The sequence below is a fragment of the Nyctereutes procyonoides genome, unplaced genomic scaffold, assembly GCF_905146905.1.
Source record: "Nyctereutes procyonoides isolate TBG_1078 unplaced genomic scaffold, NYPRO_anot_genome, whole genome shotgun sequence".
NCBI lineage: Eukaryota > Metazoa > Chordata > Mammalia > Carnivora > Canidae > Nyctereutes > Nyctereutes procyonoides.
The window spans coordinates 40385418-40408988 of NW_026575131.1; the positions used below are offsets into that span (position 1 = coordinate 40385418).

The window sequence follows — 23571 nt, forward strand, 5'->3', positions numbered from 1 at the left end:
AGACCGGCTGAGTTCTGATTGGAGAGGTAGAGAAACCCAGACATTCTGGCTGCGAGGAGGGCAAGAGTGAAGGCAGATACAGGCTTGGCAGTAGGAGTCAAGCTGTAAAATAAGAATGAGGTACTTTAATGTTCTTACTGGCTTGGGTGGCTGATGTCGTGATGGATCAAGGATGAGATTTACCCAGAATCACAGAAAGGGATCATCAGTTGTTTTTTTTTTTTTTAAAAAAGATTTTATTTATTTATTTATTTATTTATTTATTTATTCATAGAGATGCAGAGAGAGAGAGAGAGAGAGAGAGAGAGAGGCAAAGACACAGGCAGAGGAAGAAGCAGGCTCCATCCAGAGAGCCTGACGTGGGACTCGATCCAGAGTCTCCAGGATCACGCCCTGGGCTGCAGGCGGCGCTAAACCGCTGCGCCACCAGGGCTGCCCCATCAGTTTTTTTTTTTTTTTTTAAATATTTTATTTATTTATTAGAGACACACAGAGAGAGAGAGATAGAGAGACACAGGCAGAGGGAAAAGCAGGCTCCATGCAGGGAGCCTGACGTGGGACTCGATCCTGGGTCTCCAGGATCATGCCCCGGCGCTAAACTGCTGGGCCACCAGGGCTGCCCAGATCATCAGTTTTAATCCACTTCTCCCTCCCTGAGGGAGGTTGTGCCTGACCATGGAGGATCTGAATGCCAATATAAGGGATTTCAGGTATAAAGCAGTGGGACCCTCTGGACATTTCTACTGTTCTGTCCTATAAATTCAGACTTGCATGTCCTCTCCATTGCCTAGAGAGTGATTTCCTTATTGTGATGTGTAAGGCCCTAACAAATATAAGAATAGGAGATTCTAAAGAAACAGTAACAGCATGCTGAAAATGGTATCTTGAAAAGGTTAGTATGGTAGCAACCTGAGAAGGACTTGGAAGCAGAAGAACTCTGAGCAGGAAAAACAGCCAGGAAATAGACTGCAGAAGTAACCAAGTGTATCAGTTATCTATCACAGTATAACAACTTACCTCAAAACTTAGTGATATGAAACAAGAAGCCTCATTAACTCTCACAGTTTTTGTGAGGCAGGATTTTGGCAGTTTAGGCAGATAGTCTGGTTGAGGATTGCTTGTGAGGTTGCAGATGTTGGCTGAGATCCAGGATGTATAGAGAACTCTTACAACTCAGTAATAAGGCAAACAAGCCAATTAAAAAGTGGGCAAAGGACTTAATATTCAGTAAATATTAAGCAAATTTATAGGGACAAATTATAGGGAAAGTAGATAAGTGATTCCCAAGAGCTGAGAGAAAAGAGGAATGGGGAGTAGCTACTAATGGTATGGTGTTTCTTTTTTTAAATTTTTTTTATTTATGGTAGTCAGAGAGAAAGAGAGAGAGAGAGGCAGAGACATAGGCAGAGGGAGAAGCAGGCTCCACGCACCGGGAGCCCGACGTGGGATTCGATCCCGGGTCTCCAGGATCGCGCCCTGTGCCAAAGGCAGGCGCTAAACCGCTGCGCCACCCAGGGATCCCTGGTATGGTGTTTCTTTTTGGAGTGAAAGAAGTATTCTAAATTGATTGTAAGGAAGGTTGTACAACTCAAAATACTAAAAACCATTGAATTGTGCACTTTAAAAGGGTGAATTTTGTACTATGTAAATTATATCTTAATAAAGCCATTACAAAAAGTACTGAACCAGATTGCCTGACTGCCTTAGTTGGTAGAGCATGTGACTCTTGATTTTGGGGTCATGAGTTTAAGTGCCATGTTGGGTGTAGAGATTGCTTAAAAAAAATACTGAAACAAAGACAGTGCACCTACCCTGCTGCCCCCATCCCAAGACATTATCTGGGACTGCACTCATCTGAAGGATTAGCTTCCATGTGGTTCATTCACATGCTGGCAAGTTCGTCCTGGCTGTGTCAGGAGGCCTTCTTTCCTCCACACATGGCCTCTCTAGGCTGTTTGAGTGTCCTCATGACTTGGTGGTTGACGTCCCCCACAGCGGATAACCTGAGGTAGAGACAGGCAGAAGCTGGCCTCTTCACCTAGCCTTGGAAATCATATAGCATCAATATCACCACACTCTATTTGGCAAAAGTGAGTTCAGTGAGTTTGGCACACATTCAAGGGGAGAGAATTAGGACTCACTTTGAAGGGGAGAGTATCAAAGAATTAGTGGACATTATTGAAAACCACTACACTGGATATGGATGGGTTAGAACTTGCACCAGGAGAGGACTCAGACAAAGAGGAAGAAATCAACATTCTGGAAACATCTTGAAGGACTACTTCAACAGACTTGGTGCCCATGGCATAAGAGCAGTGGAAGTAGTCAGAGGTAATGCTATGATTTCAAAACTTGAGAAAGAGGGTGGCTAGGTGGCTCTGGCACAAATGGAACATTCATAAGGAGGGTAAGATTCCAGAAGTGATTTGAGTAGGGAGATCTTCAGAGGCAGTTGGAAGTGTAGCCCTAAGAATGGGAAAAAAGGTCTGGAGATGACCAAGTGATAGTTATCACTGAGCAGAAGCTAAAGCCCTGCAATCTGAGTTTTCTGAAAGGGATTGTGAATCAGCTGGGTAGGGAGCTAAGCCTTGAAGAATGCCTAGAGTGGAAAAGGCAACAAGGGAGGGAGGTGCAAGAAGGGAGGTTTCAAGAAGAAATAGTTTGAAGTATTGGATACACCAAAAGGTCAAGAAGGATGAGGAACAAAAAAAGTAAGATTAAATCCACCTTAGTCCAGAATGCCTTTGTGGAGTGCTTGACCTAACCACCAGCATGTCACCACCAATGGAAGGGGGTGGTGGCTAGAGCTGGAGCTCTGCATCAGCCAGGTCTTACTAGCACATCACTTGAACTCCCTAAACCCAGTCTTCTCATCTGTAAGCTGGGAATACCTGTCCCATTGAGTTACTGTGGGATCTATTGGTAAGAAATAAATGATGAAAGTTAACTGGATGAGGGGGGGGCGGGGAAAGCATGCTACTCCTGACTTGTGAGTGCAGAGTTTGAATAAAATGGAAGAAAAAGAAGTCTGAATCTAGCAGGCTAAGTGAATGCTGAAGACATGTACACAAGCTCAGCTTTCTCTGTTTGGAGTTTGGTAGGCAGTTTGTTTCTGGGAAATGACTATGTTTTAACTTCTTGTTTTAGGTCCGACTGCAGACACAGCCCCCGAGTTTGCCTGGACAGCCTCCCATGTATTCTGGGACCTTTGACTGTTTCCGGAAGACTCTTGTTAGAGAGGTATGGTATCCAGGTGCTGGACATTCCTCTTAATCAGAGAAACACATTCACAGAATTGGTTTATTATCTCCCTGGGGGAATAGAGTGACTTTCTGCAGAGGTCTAACCCACAGCTGTGGCTGTCTCATTGTGCAGTCCTGTGCCTTCCTGTTGTTGTTCTGGAATCTTTGATAGTTCCAGCCACTGTTTTATATGGAAGACTAAAGCTAATAAAATGGTTCTCTTATTTGAAAGGCAGAATTAGGGATGCCTGGGTGACTCAGCCAGTTAAGCGTCTGTCTTTGGCTCAGGTAATGATCCTAGAGATCAAGCCCCATGTCATGCTCCTTGCTCAGCAGGGAGCATGCTACTCCCTCTCCCTCTGCCTGCTACCCCCCCCCCCCGCCTTGTGCACTCCCTGTCAAATAAATAAATAAAATCTTTAAAAGAATGAAAGGCAGAATTAGACCACAAGGAATTAGTGGGGAATGATTAGAGATGTAAAATGGAAGAAAATGCAAATCTGGATCAGTTGGTTCAATAGAGGTTAGTGTCAGAAGTTCATGTAAAGTCTTTGGGTGCCTGGCTGACTCAGTTGGTGGAGCATGTGATTCTTGATCTCAGGGTCATTAGTTCAAGCCCCATGTTGGGCATGCTTAAAAAGAAAGGAAAAGAAAAAAGAAAAAAAAACGTAGTCAAAAAGAAGTTCATGTAAAGTCTACAGGAAAAGCAGCCAGTCTGGGGAACGGTGAGAAAAACCAGTGAATCTACAAACCCCTAGACGAAGACACTAAATTGGTTTGGGGTTATTGAATTACATAATAACTTTTTAGGTATTTCTGAGAGTGAAAACATGGGATTTATTTATTTTGTAAAGATTTTATTTATTTGAGAGAGAGAGGGAGAGAGAACACATGAGTTGGGGAGGAAGGGAGGTGGGCGAGGCAGAGGGAGAGGGAGAAGCAGACTCCCGACTGAGCAGGGAACCTGATACAGGACTTGATCCCAGCACCCTGGGATCATAACCTGAGCCAAAGGCAGATTTAACTGACTGAGCCAGGTGCCCCTGAAAACATGAGATTTTATTTTATTTTAAGATTTATTTATTTATTTATTCAGAGAGAGAGAGAGAGAGAGAGAGAGAGAGAGAGAGAGAGAGGCAGAGACACAGGCAGAGGGAGAAGCAGGCTCCATGCAGGCAGCCCGACGTGGGACCTGATCCCGGGTGCCCAGGATCACACCCTGGGCCACAGACAACGCTAAACCGCTGTGCCACTGGGGCTGCCCAAAACATGAGATTTTATTTTATTTTATTTTTAAGATTTTATTTATTCATTTGACAGAGAGTGCACAAGCAAAGGGAGTGGCAGGCAAGAGAGCAAGGCAGAAGCAGGCTTCCCACTGAGCAGGGAGCCGATGTGGGGGCTTGATCCCAGGACCCTGAGATCATGACCTGAGCAGATGCTGAAACAACTGAGCCACCCAGGTGCCCAGAAAACATGGGATTCTTAAAAAGTTTTTTTACTTTTTAAAGTGATATTAATCACTTCAATAGCACGAATGTTAAAAGACCTTGTTGAGAACTTTTCCTTTGCTTCCTAAAATGTAACTCTTATATTAATACTCTATTAAATATATAGCCCTTAGTACAGAAATGAAGAAGTAGGTGTCACCCAGATAAATAGAGGATGCTGGTAAATGATGGACTCAGCCTTGGGAGAGTTGTTCCCAGGGTTCCTGCAGTACCCATGCCTGAGATGGTGCTGCCTTTTCTTCTATAAGGCATTCATTCTTTCCTCTGTGTTGCCCAGAGTAGTGTCTGATAGAGGCTTTAGGCTTTGGGTCTGCTCAGAGTCCACTGCCCTGGTGAAAGAGAGGCAGGATTACCTGCCTCTTTGTCAATAAACACTGAGTACCTGTTTAGTGGCTTGGCAGGGTGCTGGGTCCTGGGGGCCCAGTGAGAATGACTGTATAAACCCAACTCCTTGCAGAGTTAAATAGGCTTCCTTAGTCCATATGTTTGCATGTCCCTGGTTTTTGCTGTGCAGACTGAGCACTCTGCTTCCTGAAGCTGCCAGAGATCTTGGTGTTGCATGGAGGTGGGTGGGCCAGCATAGTGGAAGGAAGGCTAGTGGAGTTGTCAGGAGGCATGAGCTTAGCCCCTTAGGATTTGGGTATCCTTCTCAGCCCAGTTGGGGAGCTGTGGGCTTTGGAAGCACTTTATCACATGCTGCTTTTGTAGATCCCCCTTGGAACCTTCTTTTTCCCCTTTGCTCTTTCCTGTTTATTGCTTTTGCACTTTGTCCTCTGAGAGTGCTTACAGTCTGTAGCAATGTTAGGCCTTTGCAGGATCCCGCAGTGCCAACTGGTATAGCTGGCCCCTTTAGTTTAGGAAAGAAGACTGGTTGTGAATGCCCAGAATCTGTAGAGAGACAGGTTCTTCAGCCTCTGACTGGAACTTCCCAGTGTGTAGCACCACTCTATTTATCCTACAGCTCTCTCTCTTAATTTAATTTAATTTCGTTTAATTTAATCTAATTTAATTTAATTTTAATTAGAGAGAGAGAGAGCTCTTGCAAGCACAAGCTGAGCTGAGGTGGAGGGTGAGTAGAGGGAGAGGGACAAGTGCACTGAGTGTGAGCCCAACTTGGAGCTCAATCTCAAGACTCTAGGATTAGGGACTTGAACTGAAATCAAGAGTTCAGTACTTAATGGACTGAATCACCAAGGTGCCCCACCTGTAACTCTCTCTTAAAGAACAGCTTTTTTACAAGATTTTACTATTTATTTGAGAAAGAGCGAGAGCACAAGTGGGAGTAGGGGGAAAGGGCAGAGAGAGAGGGGGAAGCAGACTCCCTGCTGAGCCCACCACCTAGAGTTATGATCTGAGCCAAAGGCAGACACTTAACCGACTGAGCCACCAAGGTGCCCCAAGAACAGCTTTAATATATATTTTTAAGATTTTATCTATTTATTGAGAGAGAGAGAGAGAGAATGCATGAGTGTGTGAGAGCAGGAGAGGAAAGGGAGAGAGAATCTCAAGCAACTTTGTGCTGAGTGCAGATCCCTGAAACCATGACCCAAGCTAAAACCAAGAGTTGGATGTCTAAGGGACTGAGCCACCCAAGTGCCCCTTTAATGTTTGGGGTTTGTTTGTTTGGTTGGTTTTTAAGATTTTATTTATTTGAGAGAGAGAGCGAGCGAGCGCTACATGAGCAGGGGAGAGAGGGAGAAGCGGGCTCCCCGTTGTGGGGCTTGATCCCAGGACCCTGAATGGAAGGCATACACTCAACCAACTAAGCTACCCAGGTGCTCCTAATATTTGTATTTAAAATTATTCCTTATTCTGTATTGAAGTGATTCAAGCACTTGACTTTGTTACTAAAAGGGCTGTAACAGAGTAGCAAAATGATTTATCCCCTCTTTCTCCAATTATTTTCAGCTCTTCCAGTTATTTATGCTCTTTCTACCTAAATAATATACATTTATTACTATATTTTATACATTTTTATATGCTTTAGCTACCTGTTTGTAGCAGATGATTTTAACTCTTACATTCCTTTATTCCTTCTTTCTGCCCTGTCCATACAATTTTATCATGTTTTCTGGTTTAATCAAATTCACTGCTTTCATATTTACAACTTTGTATGTGTGTTTTTTCTGTTAACTAAGTAACATACTATGAGGTGCATTTTATTTCTTGTGCCACTTTTTGTTTTTATTGAGGTTGGGTTAGTAATTATATCAGTTTCTTTTGCTTGTGTTTCTTTGAATCTTGTCTCTGTTACCCTGTATCTGAAAAGCTCTGTGGCAAGTACCTTTCTGTTTGGTTTTCCACACTGCCTAAACAGTTAAATCTGTAGTTCCACTGTGAGTTGTTTTGCTTTGCTTTTCTTAGAAACATTCCTTCTGAAGTCTTCCATCCTCATACTCCCTTGTAGACTGGCTTCTTTCCAGATTGACAAGACTCAACACCATCCTGGAAACCCCATTCACCTCTCTTGGGCTGAACCCTTGGTTTCCTGAGTCCAAATCTTCCTCTTCCCTGGTTTACCAACCATGTTTAGTTGGGATATCAATTTGTCTATTTATTGACTACTGATATAGTTGATTTTATCTCCAAACTGTATGAGTGAAAATTGATGTGCTGTCTTACTATTGTTTCTAACAAAAACTCCACGTCTCGGGTGGCTCAGAGGTTGAATGTCTGCCTTCAGCTCAAGGCGTGATCCCGAGTCCTGGGATCGAGTCCTTCACCGGGCTTCCCTCAGGGAGCCTGTTTCTCTCTCTACCTATGTCTCTGCCTCTCTCTGTGTTTCTCATGAATAAATAAATAAATAAAATCTTAAAAAAAAAAAAACCCTCCTTGCCTTAATACATGGAAAATACAAAAATATCCTAATTCCCTGTTATCTTACCTCAAGTAAGTCAGATCACTTTGTACATCTTGTTTTTTAGCCTACTTTTTTTAGTGGTCTCTAAGTAGACTTAGTAGATTCTTCTCATGTTACAGCATGATTTAATGGCTGTGATAGTCCATTTATGGAATTCCCATCATTTGTCTTATTAGTGTCCTATTTGGGAGTTTTTTGGTTTATTCCAAAATTTTTGGGAGCTTCATATTGCCTGGTGTCATTCTCTTTTTACATCTCTTAGTATTTTATTAGAATAAATTTCTAGACAGAGAATTTCCTGATGAAAAGGTATGCTGCATATTGCCAGATTGCCTTACATAACGAAAGCTGTTTGCAGTTTCTTCAGCAGTGTGTAAGAGGACAACTATTTCTGGGGTTTTCTTCCTACTTAAAGCTGTCTTTGCTTGAAGAAGAGGTGAAGGAAGGAAGCCACAAGTTAGAGGACACATTGCTTTCCTGTTTCAGCAGATAAAGGGTAGTTGTTTCTATAAACAGTTTCTGCTTCTGTGATTCCTTACAGGGCATCACTGGGCTATATCGGGGCATGGCTGCCCCCATCATTGGGGTCACTCCCATGTTTGCTGTATGCTTCTTTGGGTTTGGTTTGGGGAAGAAACTGCAACAGAAACACCCAGAGGATGTGCTTAGGTGAGTACTTACAGGTCTGGAGCTCTTGAAGTTGTTCTGCCTGATGATGTGACATGGGTTAAAGGAAAAAATCTTGGCAGATAAGGAGTGGCTTTCTTCCCGGACCCCTAACACTGGCTCCTGGTTGCCCCACATGAGGCAGGTACTTGAGTTTCTTTTGCTCTGTGAAGTAAAGGGGGAAAGAAAACAACCCAGAGCCCTCCCCATCCTCCCTACCAGCTTGTTGTAATTTCTTCTGTGAAATAGTATCACTTACTGGAGATATTAGTGATAAGTAATAAGACAGCGCTGGGAGGTGTGACTGCTACAATGTGTATAAAATTCCATGAACAGTACCTGGGGCTGCAGTAATGATAACGGTAGCCTTGTTTCCCATCACTTGGTTGGGAAAAGGGAAGGCTTGAACTTTTGTTTTACATCATTTTAGTAACATGATTATAGTTATTTCAGTTACTGGTTTTTCTGTTAAGTGAAATAAATTAGTAATTATTTAATTTATAAATTTATATGTTAGTATACATTTTTTCATAAACTTTAAAGAAGTTGGATTTGGGTACGAAGAGGCAGATGAGTCAAGATTACAGCTCAGAATTTGCAAAGTAGTTAATAAAAACATCAACTTTGGGATGCCTGGGTGGCTCAGCGGTTTAGCACCTGCCTTCCGCCCAGAGTGTGATCCTGGAGTCCCGGGATTGAGTCCCACGTTGGGTTCCCTTCATGGATTCTGCTTCTCCCTCTGCCTCTCTCTGTCTCTAATGAATAAATAAACAAAATATTTTTTTTTAAAAAAAATCAACTTTTTAAAAAACTAAACGTTTTTTAACTTTTAATTGAAATATAGTTGATGCGGTATTAGTTTCAGGTGTATAACACAGTAATTTGACAATTATATACATTATGAAGTACTCAGCATGATAAGTGTAGTTATCATCTGTCACCATATGAAGTTATTACATTTATTATTGACTGTATTATATTCCCTGTGCTGTACTTTACATCAGACCAGCTTCTTGGGATGCAGGGGAATTCTGAATGGAAATGTGGAATGGCAAGGTGGCTCAGTCTTGAGACTTGCAAGGTGACAATTCCTGGGAGGGGCTGCAGGCAGCATAGAACCCACAAAAGCTAACCAGGCTTGGGATCTAGTAGCTTGAGGGAGGAAATCCAGGGTGCTGTGCAGTTGTTTTCTGTTATTACTTCAGGTCACAGCATGCTGAGTAAGGGTCTAGGACGTAGATAGAGATGCTTGTTTTTTTTTTTTTTTTTTTAAGATTTTATTTACTTATTCATGAGAGACACAGAGAGAGAGGCAGAGAGAAGCAGGCTCTATGCAGGGAGCCCAACACGGGATTGGATCCCAGGGATAGAGATGCTTACAATGTGAAACTATTTCTGGAGTTCTTGTGACCCTCCAAATGTGTCCAGCTTCTATAAATAGCAACAGGTGGCCACAAATGTGGATGTGTATAGGGTCCTTTTGAAGCTGTGTTTGATTGTTGGTAGGTCCAGGTAGGTCCAAATGTCCCATGGACACATGTCCTCTCTGAGCACCTGGTCTTCTGGCTTATATACCAGCTCATAGCTGTACCAGGACCATGCACTAAAATCTCCAATGGGGTCATCGTTAGTACTTTGGCCTATAGGTTATGTTCCTTGTACAATCAGATCAGCATGCAGAGAAACACTTTCTGCTTGAGCAAAGGTCAAGACACTCGGGAACCCAAATCCGGCCATCTTTTAAATTCTGAACATCAGCCTTGTCCTGTTCCCCTCCCTGCAGTGGTATTTAGGGACACTGTGAAAATGAGTATTACTAGGACCATGGAGTGGACACCCAAGAGGTCCAGACTCACAGATGCCACCCTGGGGCGGGGGGTGGGGGTGGCAGAGTGGGCCAGGCAGTCACAGAATGTCTACAGAATACCCTGTGCACACAAAGAGATCCCATTTAAGGGAAAGTCCTTACTCCCAGGAGATGGGAGTGTGCCTTACCTGGGGTATGGGCATCCTGCAAAGAACAGAGCATGTTGGTCTCATGAGGGGAAGTTCAGTTGTGGAGAGGACTCTTCTTGGGGATAATAATGTGAACTGAGACTGTGAAGGAGGCCATGCATGAAAGCAAGTCTCTTGACTGTAAAACAGTCAACCTGTGTGTTAGACCTGCATTCCTGAAATATATGTGTGATCACTACCTGGGGTGAGATTAGGAAAAAACCAGGGCTGTTGAAACTGATACCCTGCCTGGAGGGAAGGACCTGCATAGATGTCTTTGTACCCCCATTTGACACTTGCTCTCTAGATCTTGGACTCCTAGTTGGGTGGGGCCTGCCTGAAGGCTCAGCTGTCAGAGGGTGGGGGTCAGGAGGGACCTGAGGTACTGGCAAGTAACTGAAGCTTTTTAGCAACATATTTTTTATTTTTTTTAACTTGCAGGGATTCTGTTGAAATGCTCATTGTAGCTTTGTGCTCCACTGTATCCTGGCCACCCTTGGTTTTTGTTGTTGTTGTTAAGATTTTATTTATTTATTTATTTCTTCACGAGAGACACAGAGAGGCAGAGACATAGAGGGAGAAGCAGGCTTCTCACAGAGAGCTCGATGTGGGACTCGATGCCCGAACCTGGGATCACACCTTGAGCTGAAGGAAGATGCTCAACTCCTGAGCCATGCAGGCGTCCCTCCTGGCCACCCTTGTATTACTAATCCCAGAAAGAAAAGGAGATGACAGCTATACAGGCAGCTGTGCGCTATAGATGCTTGGAGTCCCAGAGTCCTCTGAATACTTGGCATGGTTCATTCTTTGAGAGCCAGGGTGAGGATCTGTATCTCTGGCCACTGGGGGACCATTCCCTGCACAGAGGGCCACAGAACCCATCATGCCTATCTGGGTACCATCCCTATCTGGGCCTTTCTCAGCATCTTATAGCATAGTCCTTGCAACTGTCCTGGCTGCCCTTCAGCCTTTGGAGGTGGCCACCCCCCCCCCCCCCGCCACAATGCTTGTCCTGCTTGTGTCTTGACTCAGGACGTTTGTGGTCCAGACGAAGTGAGATTGAAGGGGAACTGGGGTCGATCGAGACCCAGATCTTGAGTTAGAGGCTTTTTTCCACAACAACTCTGAATTTGACAAATGGAGAATTGGGGATCCCTGAAGCCTGAAGACTTGTCTGTAGTGTCTGTGTATCACAGGCCCAGGGGAGGGAGCTGTATCTCACTGTAAAGTTCCTTCCTTGGGTGAGGCCAGCTGAGTGTGCAGCTGACCTTGGCCACGTTCATATTGTTCTTGGCATTGAGAAATTTGCCCTGGGAAATTTGATATCAGAATACACCTAGAACTTGGCTTTTGTGCAAGATATAACACTTGTGCTGGGCTCTTGTCTAGTCCAAGTGCTTCTTTTTAATTTAAATTCAAGTTAGTTAACATATAGTATAGTATTGGTTTAAACAATACAACATAGTGATTTATCACTTAGTATAATACTCAGTGCTGCTCATCCCAACAAATGCCCTCCTTAATGCCCACCATCCATTTAGTGCATCCCCTGACCCTTAGTGCTCCGCACCCCCCCCCACCGCCGTCATCCTCTTTGCTGGAATTGCCTCTGTTCTGAGTGGTTAGTCACAGGTGCTTGCTTCTGGCTTTTGTTTTCAACACAGCTACCCCCAAATATTTGCAGCTGGGATGTTATCTGGTGTATTCACCACGGGAATTATGACCCCTGGGGAACGGATCAAGTGCTTGTTACAGGTAAGGGTGTGATTTGGGGTGGGAAGATGTGATCTGCGGGGAGGTGGCTAGCTTTTTCCATTCAGTATGCAATTTTGTGTGGATGTTTATGTCCTTTCACCCTTTATAAAGGCTTCAGGTCAGGTGTGCAAAACAGTTTCAAGGTTTTCAGGAACATGGAAGCAGTCATAGTAGAATCAAGAACCAGGACAGGGGATCCCTGGGTGGCACAGCGGTTTGGCACCTGCCTTTGGCCCAGGGCGCGATCCTGGAAACCCGGGATCGAATCCCACGTCGGGCTCCCGGTGCATGGAGCCTGCTTCTCCCTCTGCCTGTGTCTCTGCCTCTCTCTCTCTCTCTCTCTCTCTGTATGACTATCATAAATAAATAATAAAAAAAATTAAAAAAAAAAGAACCAGGACAATATAACAAACCAACCAAAATCTCACACCTGTAACGTGTCATTCCAGACTTATCCACTCTTATTAACAGCTACTTCAGGAACTCAGAAAGGTGAGTCATGTCTCTTCAGAGGTGGAAGGGAGGCTGCTTCTGCCCAGTGTATCTTGTGTCTCTACCAGTTGCCCAAAGGCTCAGTGCCCTTGGAGTGCTTGGCTTGTTCACAGGCCAAGTGTGTGAACTGGCTGCCTGCCTTACCACACAGGTATTTATTTATTTATTATTTTTTAAAGATTTTATTTATCTATTAGAGAGAGAGAGAGAGGGCAGAGACACATGCAGAGGGAGAAGCAGGCTCTACACAGGGAGCCTGACGGGGGACTCAATCCCGGGTCTCCAGGATTATGCCCTGGGCTGAAGGTGGTGCTAAACCGCTGAGCCACGGGCTGCCCTTAACACACAATTTTTGCTAGAAAATTTTCATAATGCAGAAAATCACACACAAAAAAAATGTATTTATCACCTGTGATACCATCCCACTGTTACGCTTTCTGTCTGAATTCTTCTAATCTTTTTGGTAAACACAGATGTTAAGAAATGTTAACTCTTGGGCAGCCCCAGTGGCGCAGCGGTTTGGCGCCTCCTGCAGCCCGGGGTATGATCCTGGAGACCCGTGATGGAGTCCCATGTCGGGCTCCCTGCATGGAGCCTGCTTCTCCCTCTGCCTGTCTCTCTCTCTCCTTCTCTCTCTCTCTGTGTCTCTATGAATAAATAAATAAATTCTTTAAAAAAAAAAAAAAGAAATGTGGGATCCCTGGGTGGCGCAGCGGTTTGGCGCCTGCCTTTGGCCCAGGGTGCGATCCTGGAGACCTGGGATGGAATCTCACGTCGGGCTCCCGGTGCATGGAGCCTGCTTCTCCCTCTGCCTGTGTCTCTGCCTCTCTCTCTCTCTCTCTCTCTCTCTCTGTGTGTGTGTGACTATCATAAATTAAAAAAAAAAAATTAAAAAAAAAGAAATGTTAACTCTTAAAATTGGGGTCATATAATGCATTATTTATGTAACCAACTTTTTTCACTTGATGGTACCCTGATTTTCCATGCGGTTATTTTTCTCAAACACCATGTTATTATTTCATTACATGGCTGTCACTTACCCAATAATCTCTTATCTGGGGGCATGACAAATTATATACGATAGTGAAGATCTTTGTAAAGAAGTTTTTGGGCAGCCTGGGTGGCTCAGTGGTTTAGCACCACTTTCAGCCCAGGGCGTGATCCTGGAGACCCGGGGTCGAGTCCCACGTCAGGCTTCCTACATGGAGCCTGCTTCTCCCTCTGCCTGTGTCTCTGCCTCTCTCTTTCTCATGAATAAATAAATAAATTTTTTTTAAAAAAGAAGTTTTTGTGTGTGTACTTGATTATTTTCTTAGAATAAATGTCTAGATTTGAAATTATTATGTTTCAAGGTGTATACTTTTTAAAACAAGATTAGTTTATTTTATTTTTTTATTTTTTATTTTCTAAGATTTTATTTGTTTATATATGAGAGACACAGAGAGACGCAGAGACACAGGCAGAGGGAGAAGCAGGCTCCATGCAGGGAGCCCTGTGCAGGACCTGATACCAGCTCTCCAGGATCAGGCCCGGGCTGAAGGCAGCACCAAACCACTGAGCCACTTGGGCTGCCCAAGATTTGTTTATTTTAGAGAGCAGAGGGGAGAGAATGAGTGGGAGGGGCAGAGGGAGAGGAAGAGAGAATTCCAAGCAGACTCCACGTTGAGGATAGAGCCTGACTTGGGGCTCAATCTCAATCTGAAATTATGACCTGAGCCAAAACCAAGAGTTGGATGTTTAATCAACTGTGCCATGCTGGCTCCTGAAGGTGTATACTTAAAAAAAATTTTTTTAATCCTATTACCAAATGATCCTCTTATAGACGCCTGTCACTTTCAATTGCAATCAATAATCGAAGAGCACCCACTTACCAGCAAACTCTGCAGCATCTAATTTAAAATCTCTGCCAGTCTGAAAATTTTGCATTGTTTTAAATTTTCATGCTTTTAAGTGGTAGTGTGGTTAATTATTTTGATGACTATTTGTTGTTTGTATTTTTCCTTTGTGAAGTACCTATTTGTGTTCTTTGCTCATTTATTTTTTGACTTATGAAAGCTTTGGGCATATTAAGGTTGTTAATTACTTAATCATATGTGGCAAGTCTGTTTCACAGTTTGCATTTGTCTTTAATTTTGTGTATTTTTTGAGCTTTTTAACAGTGCAAACTTTATTCCAATTTTGTATTTTTTTAATTAAACTTATTTTGAAATAATTATAGATTTATGGACAGTTGTAAAAAATAATACAAAGGAAAAACTAATAATACAGAGAGATCACATCTACCCTTTACCCAGTTTTCCCACGAAGGTAACATCTAGTAAAAACATGGTGCAATATTATAACCAAAATATTGAAATTGATACAGTAAGGATACAGAACATTTCCATCATAACATGACCGCATCCAATTCCCTTCTCCCACTCCAGTTTTTTTTTTTTTTTTTTAGTTTTTTGGACTTTATTCATTTGGGAGAGAGAGAATGAGAGCATGAGCAGCGGGGAGAGACAGAGGGAGAAGCAGACTCCCCACTTAGCAGGGGCCCAATTTGGGGTTCAATCCCAGGACCCAGGGATCATGACCTAAGCCAAAGGCAGATGCTTAACCAACTAAGCCACCCAGGCACCCCTCTACTCCATTTCTTAACTACCCCAGCAACCATCAGTCTGTATTCCATTTCTGTAATTTTATAATTTCAAGAATGTTATACAAATGGAATCACACTACAGTAAACTTTTTGGATTGGCTTTTTTAACTCAACATAATTTTCTGGAGATTCATTAGATTGTTGCATGTATGAATTGTTCATTCCTCTTTAATAGTCCACGGTGTGGGGCAGCCCTGGTGGCTCAGTGGTATAGCACCGCCTTCAACCCAGGGCGTAATCCTGGAGACCCGGGATCAAGTCCCACATAGGGCTCCCTGCATGGAGCCTGCTTCTCCCTCTGCCTGTGTCTCTGCCTCTCTCTTTCTCTCTGTATCTCTCACGAATGAATGAATAAAATCTTTTTAAAAAATTGGAAAAAAAACAAAAATAAATTTAAAAAATTAAAAAAAAAGAAAATAAGTTTTCATTTCTCTGGGATAAATGCCCAAGAGTACAAATTGTTGAGTCATATGGTAGTTGCATGTTTACTTTTTAAAGAAACTGCCAAAATGTTTCTTAGAGTAACTATGCCATTCTCTATTCCTGCCACCAATGTATGAGTGGTTCAGTTTGTAGAGGTCCAGTTTGTGGTCCAGGATGTAGAGACATCCTCACCAAAATTTGGTGCTGTCACTATTTTTAATTTTAACCATCCTGATAGGTTTGTAGTGATATCTCATTTTAATTTGTGTTTCTCTAATAGCTGAAGATGTTAAACATCTTTTCGATGCTTATTTGCTATCTGTGTGTCCTCTTTGGTGAAATGTCCATTCATAGTTTTTGCCTATTTTCTAATTGGATCTTTTTTTTATTGTTGAGTTTTTTTTTTAAGATTTTATTTATTTATTCACGAGGGACACACAGAAAGAGAGAGGCAGAGACACAGGCAGAGGGAGAAGCAGGCTCCATGCAGGAAGCCCAACGTGGGACTCTATCCTGGGTCTCCAGGATCACACCCTGGGCTGAAGACGGCACTAAACCATTGAGTCACCCAGAGATCCCCAAAAAAGATTCTATTCATGTGTCTTATTTGAGAGAGAGAGAGTGTGTGTGTGTGCATGTGAGCAAGGGGAGGGGAAGAGGGAAAGGAACAGAGAATCCCAAGTGGAGTTTGCATTGAGTGTGGAGCCCTACACCAGGCAGGATCCTGAGATCATGATCTGAGCTGAAGTCAGATATTTAACCAACTGAGCTGCCAAGGTGCCCCCAAATTAAAATAGTTTTTTCAAAAGACTCTGTTAAGGGGCACCTGCATGGCTCAGCTGGTTAAATGTCCGACTCTTGGTTTCAGGCTCAGGTTGTGATCTTGGGTCCTGACATGGATCCCTGTGCAGCCCTGTCCCATTGGGTTCTTTGCTCAGTAGGGAGTCTGTTCAAGATTCTCTTCCTCTCCCTTTGTCCCTCCTCTACTCATGCTCCTTCTCTCTCTCAAATAAATCTTTTTTTTAAAAAAAATAAATTTGGCACATTTGTGTGGATCTACTTCTTTGTTCTGTATTTTCTTTCATTGATCTATGTGTTTATCCCTACACTAATACTACATAGTCTTTTTTTAATACTACATAGTCTTGATTAATATAGGCATGTACTGCATCTTGAAATTGAGTAGCCTGATCCCTCTGACTTTATTCTTTTTTAAAAAAATTTTATTTATTTATTTGACAGAGAGCATACAAGTAGGGGGTAGTGGCAGGATGGGCAGGGGAGGAGGGAGCCTCATGTGGGGCTTGATCCCAGCGCCCTGGTATCATGACCTGAGCCGAAGACACTTAACCAGCTGAGCCACCCAAGTGCCCCATCCTCTGACTTTATTCTTAAAAACACACACATACACACACCCAAAAAAACCCCACGAAAACAAAATTAGCTATTCTAATTCCATTATTTCCACATAAGTTTTACAATAATTTAGAAAATTGAGAAAAATCTTGCTAAGATTTATGTTAAATTTATAGATCAGTTGTTTTTTTTTTTTAAAGATTATATTTATTTATTCATGAGAGACACAGAGAGAGAGAGGCAGAGACACAGGCAGAAGGAGAAGCAGGCTCCACACAGGAAGCCCGATGCAGGACTCGATCCCAGGACCCTGGGATCATGCCCTGAGCCAAAGGCAGACGCTCAACCACTGAGCCACCCAGGCGTCCCTATAGATCAGTTTAGATGGAATTGATACCGTTTTGAGTCTTCCAATCCATAGACATAGTATGTCTCTCCATTTATTTAGAACTTTTACTTTCTTTCATCAGGACTGTGAAGCCTGTACATGTTTTCTTATATTTGCACCTAAGTCTTTTCTCTCTTTTGACTTTGAAAAATGGCATTGTGAATGGTACTGTAATTAAATTTTGTTATCTACATGTTCATAGCTAGTTTATAGAAATACAGTTGACTTTTATACATTAATCTTGTGTCCTGTGACCTTTCTGATTCTCTTATTAGTTCTAGGACTTTTATTTTTAATAGAATCTTTGAGACGTCTATGTATAGAGTCATGTCATTTGCAAATAGGAACAATTTTATTTCTTTATTTCTGATCTGCTTAACCTTTATTTCCATATTTCATTGGCTAGAACTTCCAGTACTATGTTGAATAAGAATGACGAGAATGGACATTTTTGCCTTTTTCCCCGTCTTACAGGGAAGTAATCACTATTTCATTATTAAATATGTTAGATGTACTTTATCAAGTTGAGGAAGTTGCTGCCTTTTACTCTTTTTTCTGAGAATTTTATCATGAATGGATATTTACTCTTGTTTAATACTTTTTCTGCGTTGGTTAATGTGATTATGTGGTTTTTCTTTTTTAACCTGTTAATATGGTGAATTACATCAATTGATTTTCAAATATTAAATCAATTTTGCATTGCTGGAATAAACCCACCAACTTAGACATGGTGTGTAATTCTTTTTATATATTGCTGAATTCTGTTTTGCTTATGTTTTGTTAAAGATTTTTAGATCTATAGTCACGAAAGATATTGCTCTGTCATTTTTTTCTGTATTGTTTTATCTGGTTTTGGTATTAGGATAATACTAGTTTCATAAAATGAATTGGGAAGTGTTCACTCTTCAGTTTTCTTTTTTTTTAAGATTTTATTTATTTATTCATGAGAGACACAGAGAAAGAGGCAGAGACATAGGCAGAGGGAGAAGCAGGGTTCCCATAGGAAACCTGATGTAGGATTCGATTCCAGGACCCTGGGACCACGACCTGAGCCAAAGGCAGACGCTCAATCACTGAGCTACCCAGGTGCCCCCCTCCCAGTTTTCTAAGAGAGATGGTGTAGAATAGGTGTTAATTTTTCAAACATTTGATAGAATTTTATAATGAAATCATCTAGGCTTAGGGATTTTGAGGGGAGGAGTTTTAAAGTTATGAATTCAATTTTCTTAATAGTTACGGGCCTATTGAAATTACTTATTTCATGTTGGGCAAATTGTGGTAGTTTTGTTTTTTCATCTATGTATCCCCTTATTGTCCTTTTGACATCTTCAGGGTCTGTGGTGATATATTTTGATTTATTCCTGGTATAGTAATTTGTGACTTCTCTTTCTTTTTTTTGTCAGCCTCACTAGAGGTTTGTTAATATTTTTGATCCTTTCAAGAAAAGAGCTCTTTGTTTTATTGATTTCTTCAACTGCTTTTCTGTTTTCAGTTCAGTGTGTTTTCTAATTTCCTTTGAGACTTCTTTTTTAAATTATTTAGAAGAGTGTTAATTTCCAAGTGTTGGAGATTATTGATTTATGGTTTGAGTCCATTATGATCAGAAGACATGCTCTGTATTATTTAAAATCTTTTAAAGTTATTGAGGTTTGTTTTATGCTTCTGGTCTATCTTGGTCTGTATTCCATGGGCACTTGAGAAGAATACGTATTTCTGCTGTTATTTGGAGCATTCTATAAATGTTGATTAGATCCTGTTGGTTGATGGTAATGAGTTCTTCTCTATCTTTGCTGATTTTCAATCTTTTTGTTCTACTAGTTTGTTGATAGAGGGAGTTGGAATCTTCAACTGATGATTGTTGGTTTGTCTGTTTTTCCTTTCAGTTCGATCAGTTTTCCTGCACATAGTTTGTAGCTTTTTTGTTTGTTACATACACATTTTGGATTGCTGTGTCTTCTTGGTAGATTGGCCATTTTATTACTTTATAACATCCCTCATATTGCATATCATTATGCAATATGTCATAATTTTGCTTACTCTGTTGTTGCTTCCTTGCCTGAGGTTTCAGGATTCCTTTCATTGTTTCTTTTCTGTGTAGAGAACTTCCTTTCACTATTCTTTTGGGGTAGCTAATCTTTTGGGATAGGTTTTCATTTGGTAACAGATTCTTAGTTTTCCTTCATCTAAGAATGCCTGGTTTCCCCTTTATTCTTTTTCTTTTTTTTTTTTTTAAGATTTTACTTATTTATTCATAAGAGAGAGAAACAGAGAGAGAGGCAGAGACACAGGTAGAGGGAGAAGCAGGCTCTTCTCAGGGAGCCTGATGTGGAACTCCATCCCGGGACTGGGATCACGCCCTGAGCCAAAGGCAGACACTCAACTGCTGAACCATCCAGGCATCCCTTCCCTTTATTCTTGAAGGAGATTTTTGTTAGACATAGGATTCTGAGTTGACAAGTCTTTTCTTTCAGTACCTGGAAGATACTGTGCTATTTCTTTCTATCATCCCTAGTTTCTGCTGTCATTCTGGTTTAGGTAAGGTGTTATTTTCCTCTGGCTGCTCTTAAGATTTTTTCTTTTCTTTTAGAGGGAGAGGAGGCATAGAGGGAAGGGTAGAAAGAGAATTTTAAGCAGGCTCCATGATCAGCGCAGAGCCTGATGTGGGGCTCGATCTCACAACCCTGAGATCGTTACCTGAGCTAAAATCAAAAGTCAAATGCTTAACTGACTGAGTTCCCCAGGTACCCCACGCATTTTTTTTTTTATCTTTAGTTTTCAGAAGTTCATTTGTGATGTGTCATTGCATGGATTTATATGGGTTTTTCTGTTTAGTATTTTTTTTTTAAGATTTTATTTATTTATTTACAAGAGACACACACAGAGAGAGGCAGAGACACAAGCAGAGGGCGAAGCAGGCTCCATGTGCCCGATGTGGGACTCAATCCTGGGATTCCAGGATCACACCCTGAGCAAAGGCGGACCCTCAACTGCTGAGCCACCCAGGCATCCCTTCTGTTTAGTATTTGCTCAACTTCTTGAATCTATGTGTTTATGTTTTGCCACATTGGGAAAGTTTTGGAATGTTTTTGGCAGTGATTTCTTCAAGAATCTTTTCAGTCCTGTCCTCTTTCCTCCTTTCCTTTTGGGATCCTGAGGCCACAAATATTAGATTTTTTTGTTATAATCACACAGGTCCTTGAGGTTCTGTTCAATCTGTTTCAGTCTGTTTTCTTCCTGTTGTTCAGATTGAGTATTTTCCATTGTTATGTTTTCTGGTTGATTTTTTTCCTCTCTTGCCTCTGTTTTGCTCTTTAAATTTTTTTTTAATTTATTAATTTGAGAGAGGGAGAATGAACAGGAGGGGCAATGCAGAGGGAGAGGGAGAAGCAGACTCCCCGTGGAACAGGGAGCCCTATGCAGGACTTGATCTCAGGACCCTGGGATCATGACCTGAGCTGAAGGCAGAGGCTTAACTGACTGAGCCACTCAGGTGTCTCTTTGGCTCTTGAGTGAGCCATCCATTGAGCTTTTTATTTTGGTTGTATTTTTCTCTTCCTTTCTTTTCTTTTTCCAGTTGCATTTTTCGATTATAGGGTTTCCATTTGGTTCTTCCTTACATCTTCTATTTCTGTGCTGAGACTTTATTTCTTTGCTATGGCTTTCTGTATTTTCATCTGCTTTAAGCATATTTATAATTACTTATTGAAGGATTTTTATCATGGCTGCTTTAAAATCTGTTTGATAATCAAAAAAACAAGGAAAACAAAACAAATCTTCATCAGATAATAATGGTTGTCTTACCTTGGTGTTGTCATCTGTTGCTGTCTTTTTTCTTTCAGTTTGATATCTACCTCATTTGGGGTATGATGAGTGATTTTTGATCAAAACTAGTTATTTGGGGATCCATGGGTGGCTCAGTCTGCCTTCAGCCCAGGGTGTAATTCTGGAGTCCTGGGATCAAGTCCCACATTGGGCTCCCTGCATGGAGCCTGCTTCTCCCTCTGCCTATGTCTCTACCTTTGTCTCTGTGTCTCAAATGAATAAATAAATAAAATATTAAAGAAAGAAAGAAAGAAAGAAAGAAAGAAAGAAAGAAAGAAAGAAAGAAAGAAAGAAAGAAACCAGTTATTTGCATATTATGTTGAGATTGTGGATCTTATTTAAGCTTTCTGTTTTACCCGGCTTTCTCTGACTCTTCCAGCAGGAAAGGAAAGGTTACTGCCTTGTTACTTCCAGGTGGAGGTAGAAGTCTAGGTTCTCAGGGCACCTGGGTGGCTCAGTGGTTGAGCGTCTGCCTTTGGCTTAGGTAATGATCCTAGGGTCTTGGGATTGAGTCCCACATCAGGCTTCCCATAGGGAGCCTGCTTCTCCCTCTGCCTATGTCTCTGCCTCTCTGTGTCTCTCATGAATAAATAAATAAAATCTTAAAAAAAAGTCTAGGTTCCCTACTTGGTCTCTGTTGGCACCTCAGGGTGGGGCACTTCTTTTTACTGCTGGGTGGGTGTGGGAGTTCCATCGTTTCCACTGACCCCATTGGATAAGAGGTTACTGGTTACCAGCTGTCAGGGATGAAAGTCCTAGTTCCCTACTTGGCCTTCTCTGACTCCACCCTGGCAGCATGTTGGGAGGCTTGTAATAGCCCTGCAAGGGTGGAAGTCTAAGCTCCCCACCTGGTGTTTGCTGGTATGGATGGGAGTGAGGCCCCAAGTTTTTTTCCCCCCTATGGGGTATGGCTAGAGTAGAGTGTTTATTGTCTAAAAATTTTTAATCTTCTAAGATGTTCCTTTCCTGGTCCTTTGTCTAGAGAACACAGATTTTTGTTGAGGTTTCTTTTTGGTCTATGCTTGCTAGCATTCCTGGACTGCCAATTTCCTCAGCTCCAGGTCTGAGATATATCAAAAAGAAAATCCAAGAAACTTACCACCATGTCATTCCTCAAGTTCAAAGTCCCCTAGCCAGTCTCTCTTTTTGTCCAAACTTTCAGAGTCATCTCATGTTTGTTTCAAAAATAATGTCTAGAGTTTTTGGCAGCTCTTCCTGCCCATGAGTCCTGTCCACCTTTAATAAAACTACCTTTTTCACACTGAAAAAAAAATCTAAGGATTTTGGTTGTACTTTAGCAGGAAGGATAGGGAAAAGTACTTCCTAGAAGTGAAGTATATTGATTTGACTAAGGGAATATTTGTTTTCAGTAACTGTGTCCATCAATCTTTTCCATCATGGTTTTTTCCTTCTCCATTATGTCTGAAGTCCTTTCCTGCTCCTAGACAAAACAATTCCTATCCATACTCTTCTCTCGAATTCCTCTTTTTGGGGGGTGACTACTTTATACCTATCCTTTCTTCTCAAATCCCTACCCTCTCAGCAGATAACTTGGCTTTCTATTTCACTGAGAAAACTGAAACCACCAGAGGAAGACTTCACCAGATGCCCTTCACCACCTCCACCCACCCCTCTGGCACCTGTTATTCCACCCACGGCTACCTAGCTTGTTTCCACCAAGGATGGCCCATACTTCTGCTAGATCCCACCTCTTCTTTATGTCCTGTAGACCCATCTGTAGACCTCACTTCAGTAGTTCTTCTTTCTTTCTCCCTTCAATATATATTTTTACTCTCCGCTGGATTGTTCTCATCAGCAGTAAAAGCATAAATATGCTGTGTTTTCATTTTAAGAATACAACTCTCTATTTTATTTGCCACATCAATTTCTTTGCTTCGTGTCTTTCTTCCCCCTTAGGTCAAAACTCTTTGAAAACATTTTGTTTGTGTATGTGTGTGTGTGCATGCACGTGTGTGTGTTTTGTACTCCTTGTCTATAGCTCCTCCTCTCTAATTGTTAAACCCACTTGAGTCTGACTTATGCCTCACATATCCAACAAAAGTATTTTTGTCAAGGACGCCAATGAGCTTTATACTAGTCTAATGTTCAGTTCTTAGTCCTCATCTTTCTTGATCCATTGGTAGAATTTAACTCAGCTAATCCCCTCCTCTTACTTGAAGAGCTATTTTCATTTGGGTTCTCTCCCGATTTTCCTCCAACCTACTTGGCTGGTCCTTTTTGGTCTCCTTTGTTGATTCATCATCATCTTGATCTTTTAACATTCATGCTCTATAGGGCTCCTTTCTACTACATGCATTTCCTTGATGATTTCTTTTTTAGCTTGTGATTTTATTTTATTTTTTTTGGTCTCGTGATTTTTAGATACCATATATATGCTAATGATTCTCCAGTTTATA

At 41.7% G+C, this 23571-nt stretch overlaps 1 protein-coding gene across 1 annotated transcript in view; it reads left to right on the forward strand.

The window, feature by feature from the left end:
- Positions 1 to 23571, forward strand: part of SLC25A20 (solute carrier family 25 member 20) — a 31322-nt gene that overhangs the window by 2274 nt on the left and 5477 nt on the right. The window contains exons 2-4 of the mRNA XM_055344642.1: positions 3148 to 3240; positions 8155 to 8282; positions 11939 to 12029. Coding sequence (XP_055200617.1) covers positions 3148 to 3240; positions 8155 to 8282; positions 11939 to 12029 — 312 coding nt within the window. The remainder of the gene's footprint in view (positions 1 to 3147; positions 3241 to 8154; positions 8283 to 11938; positions 12030 to 23571) is intronic.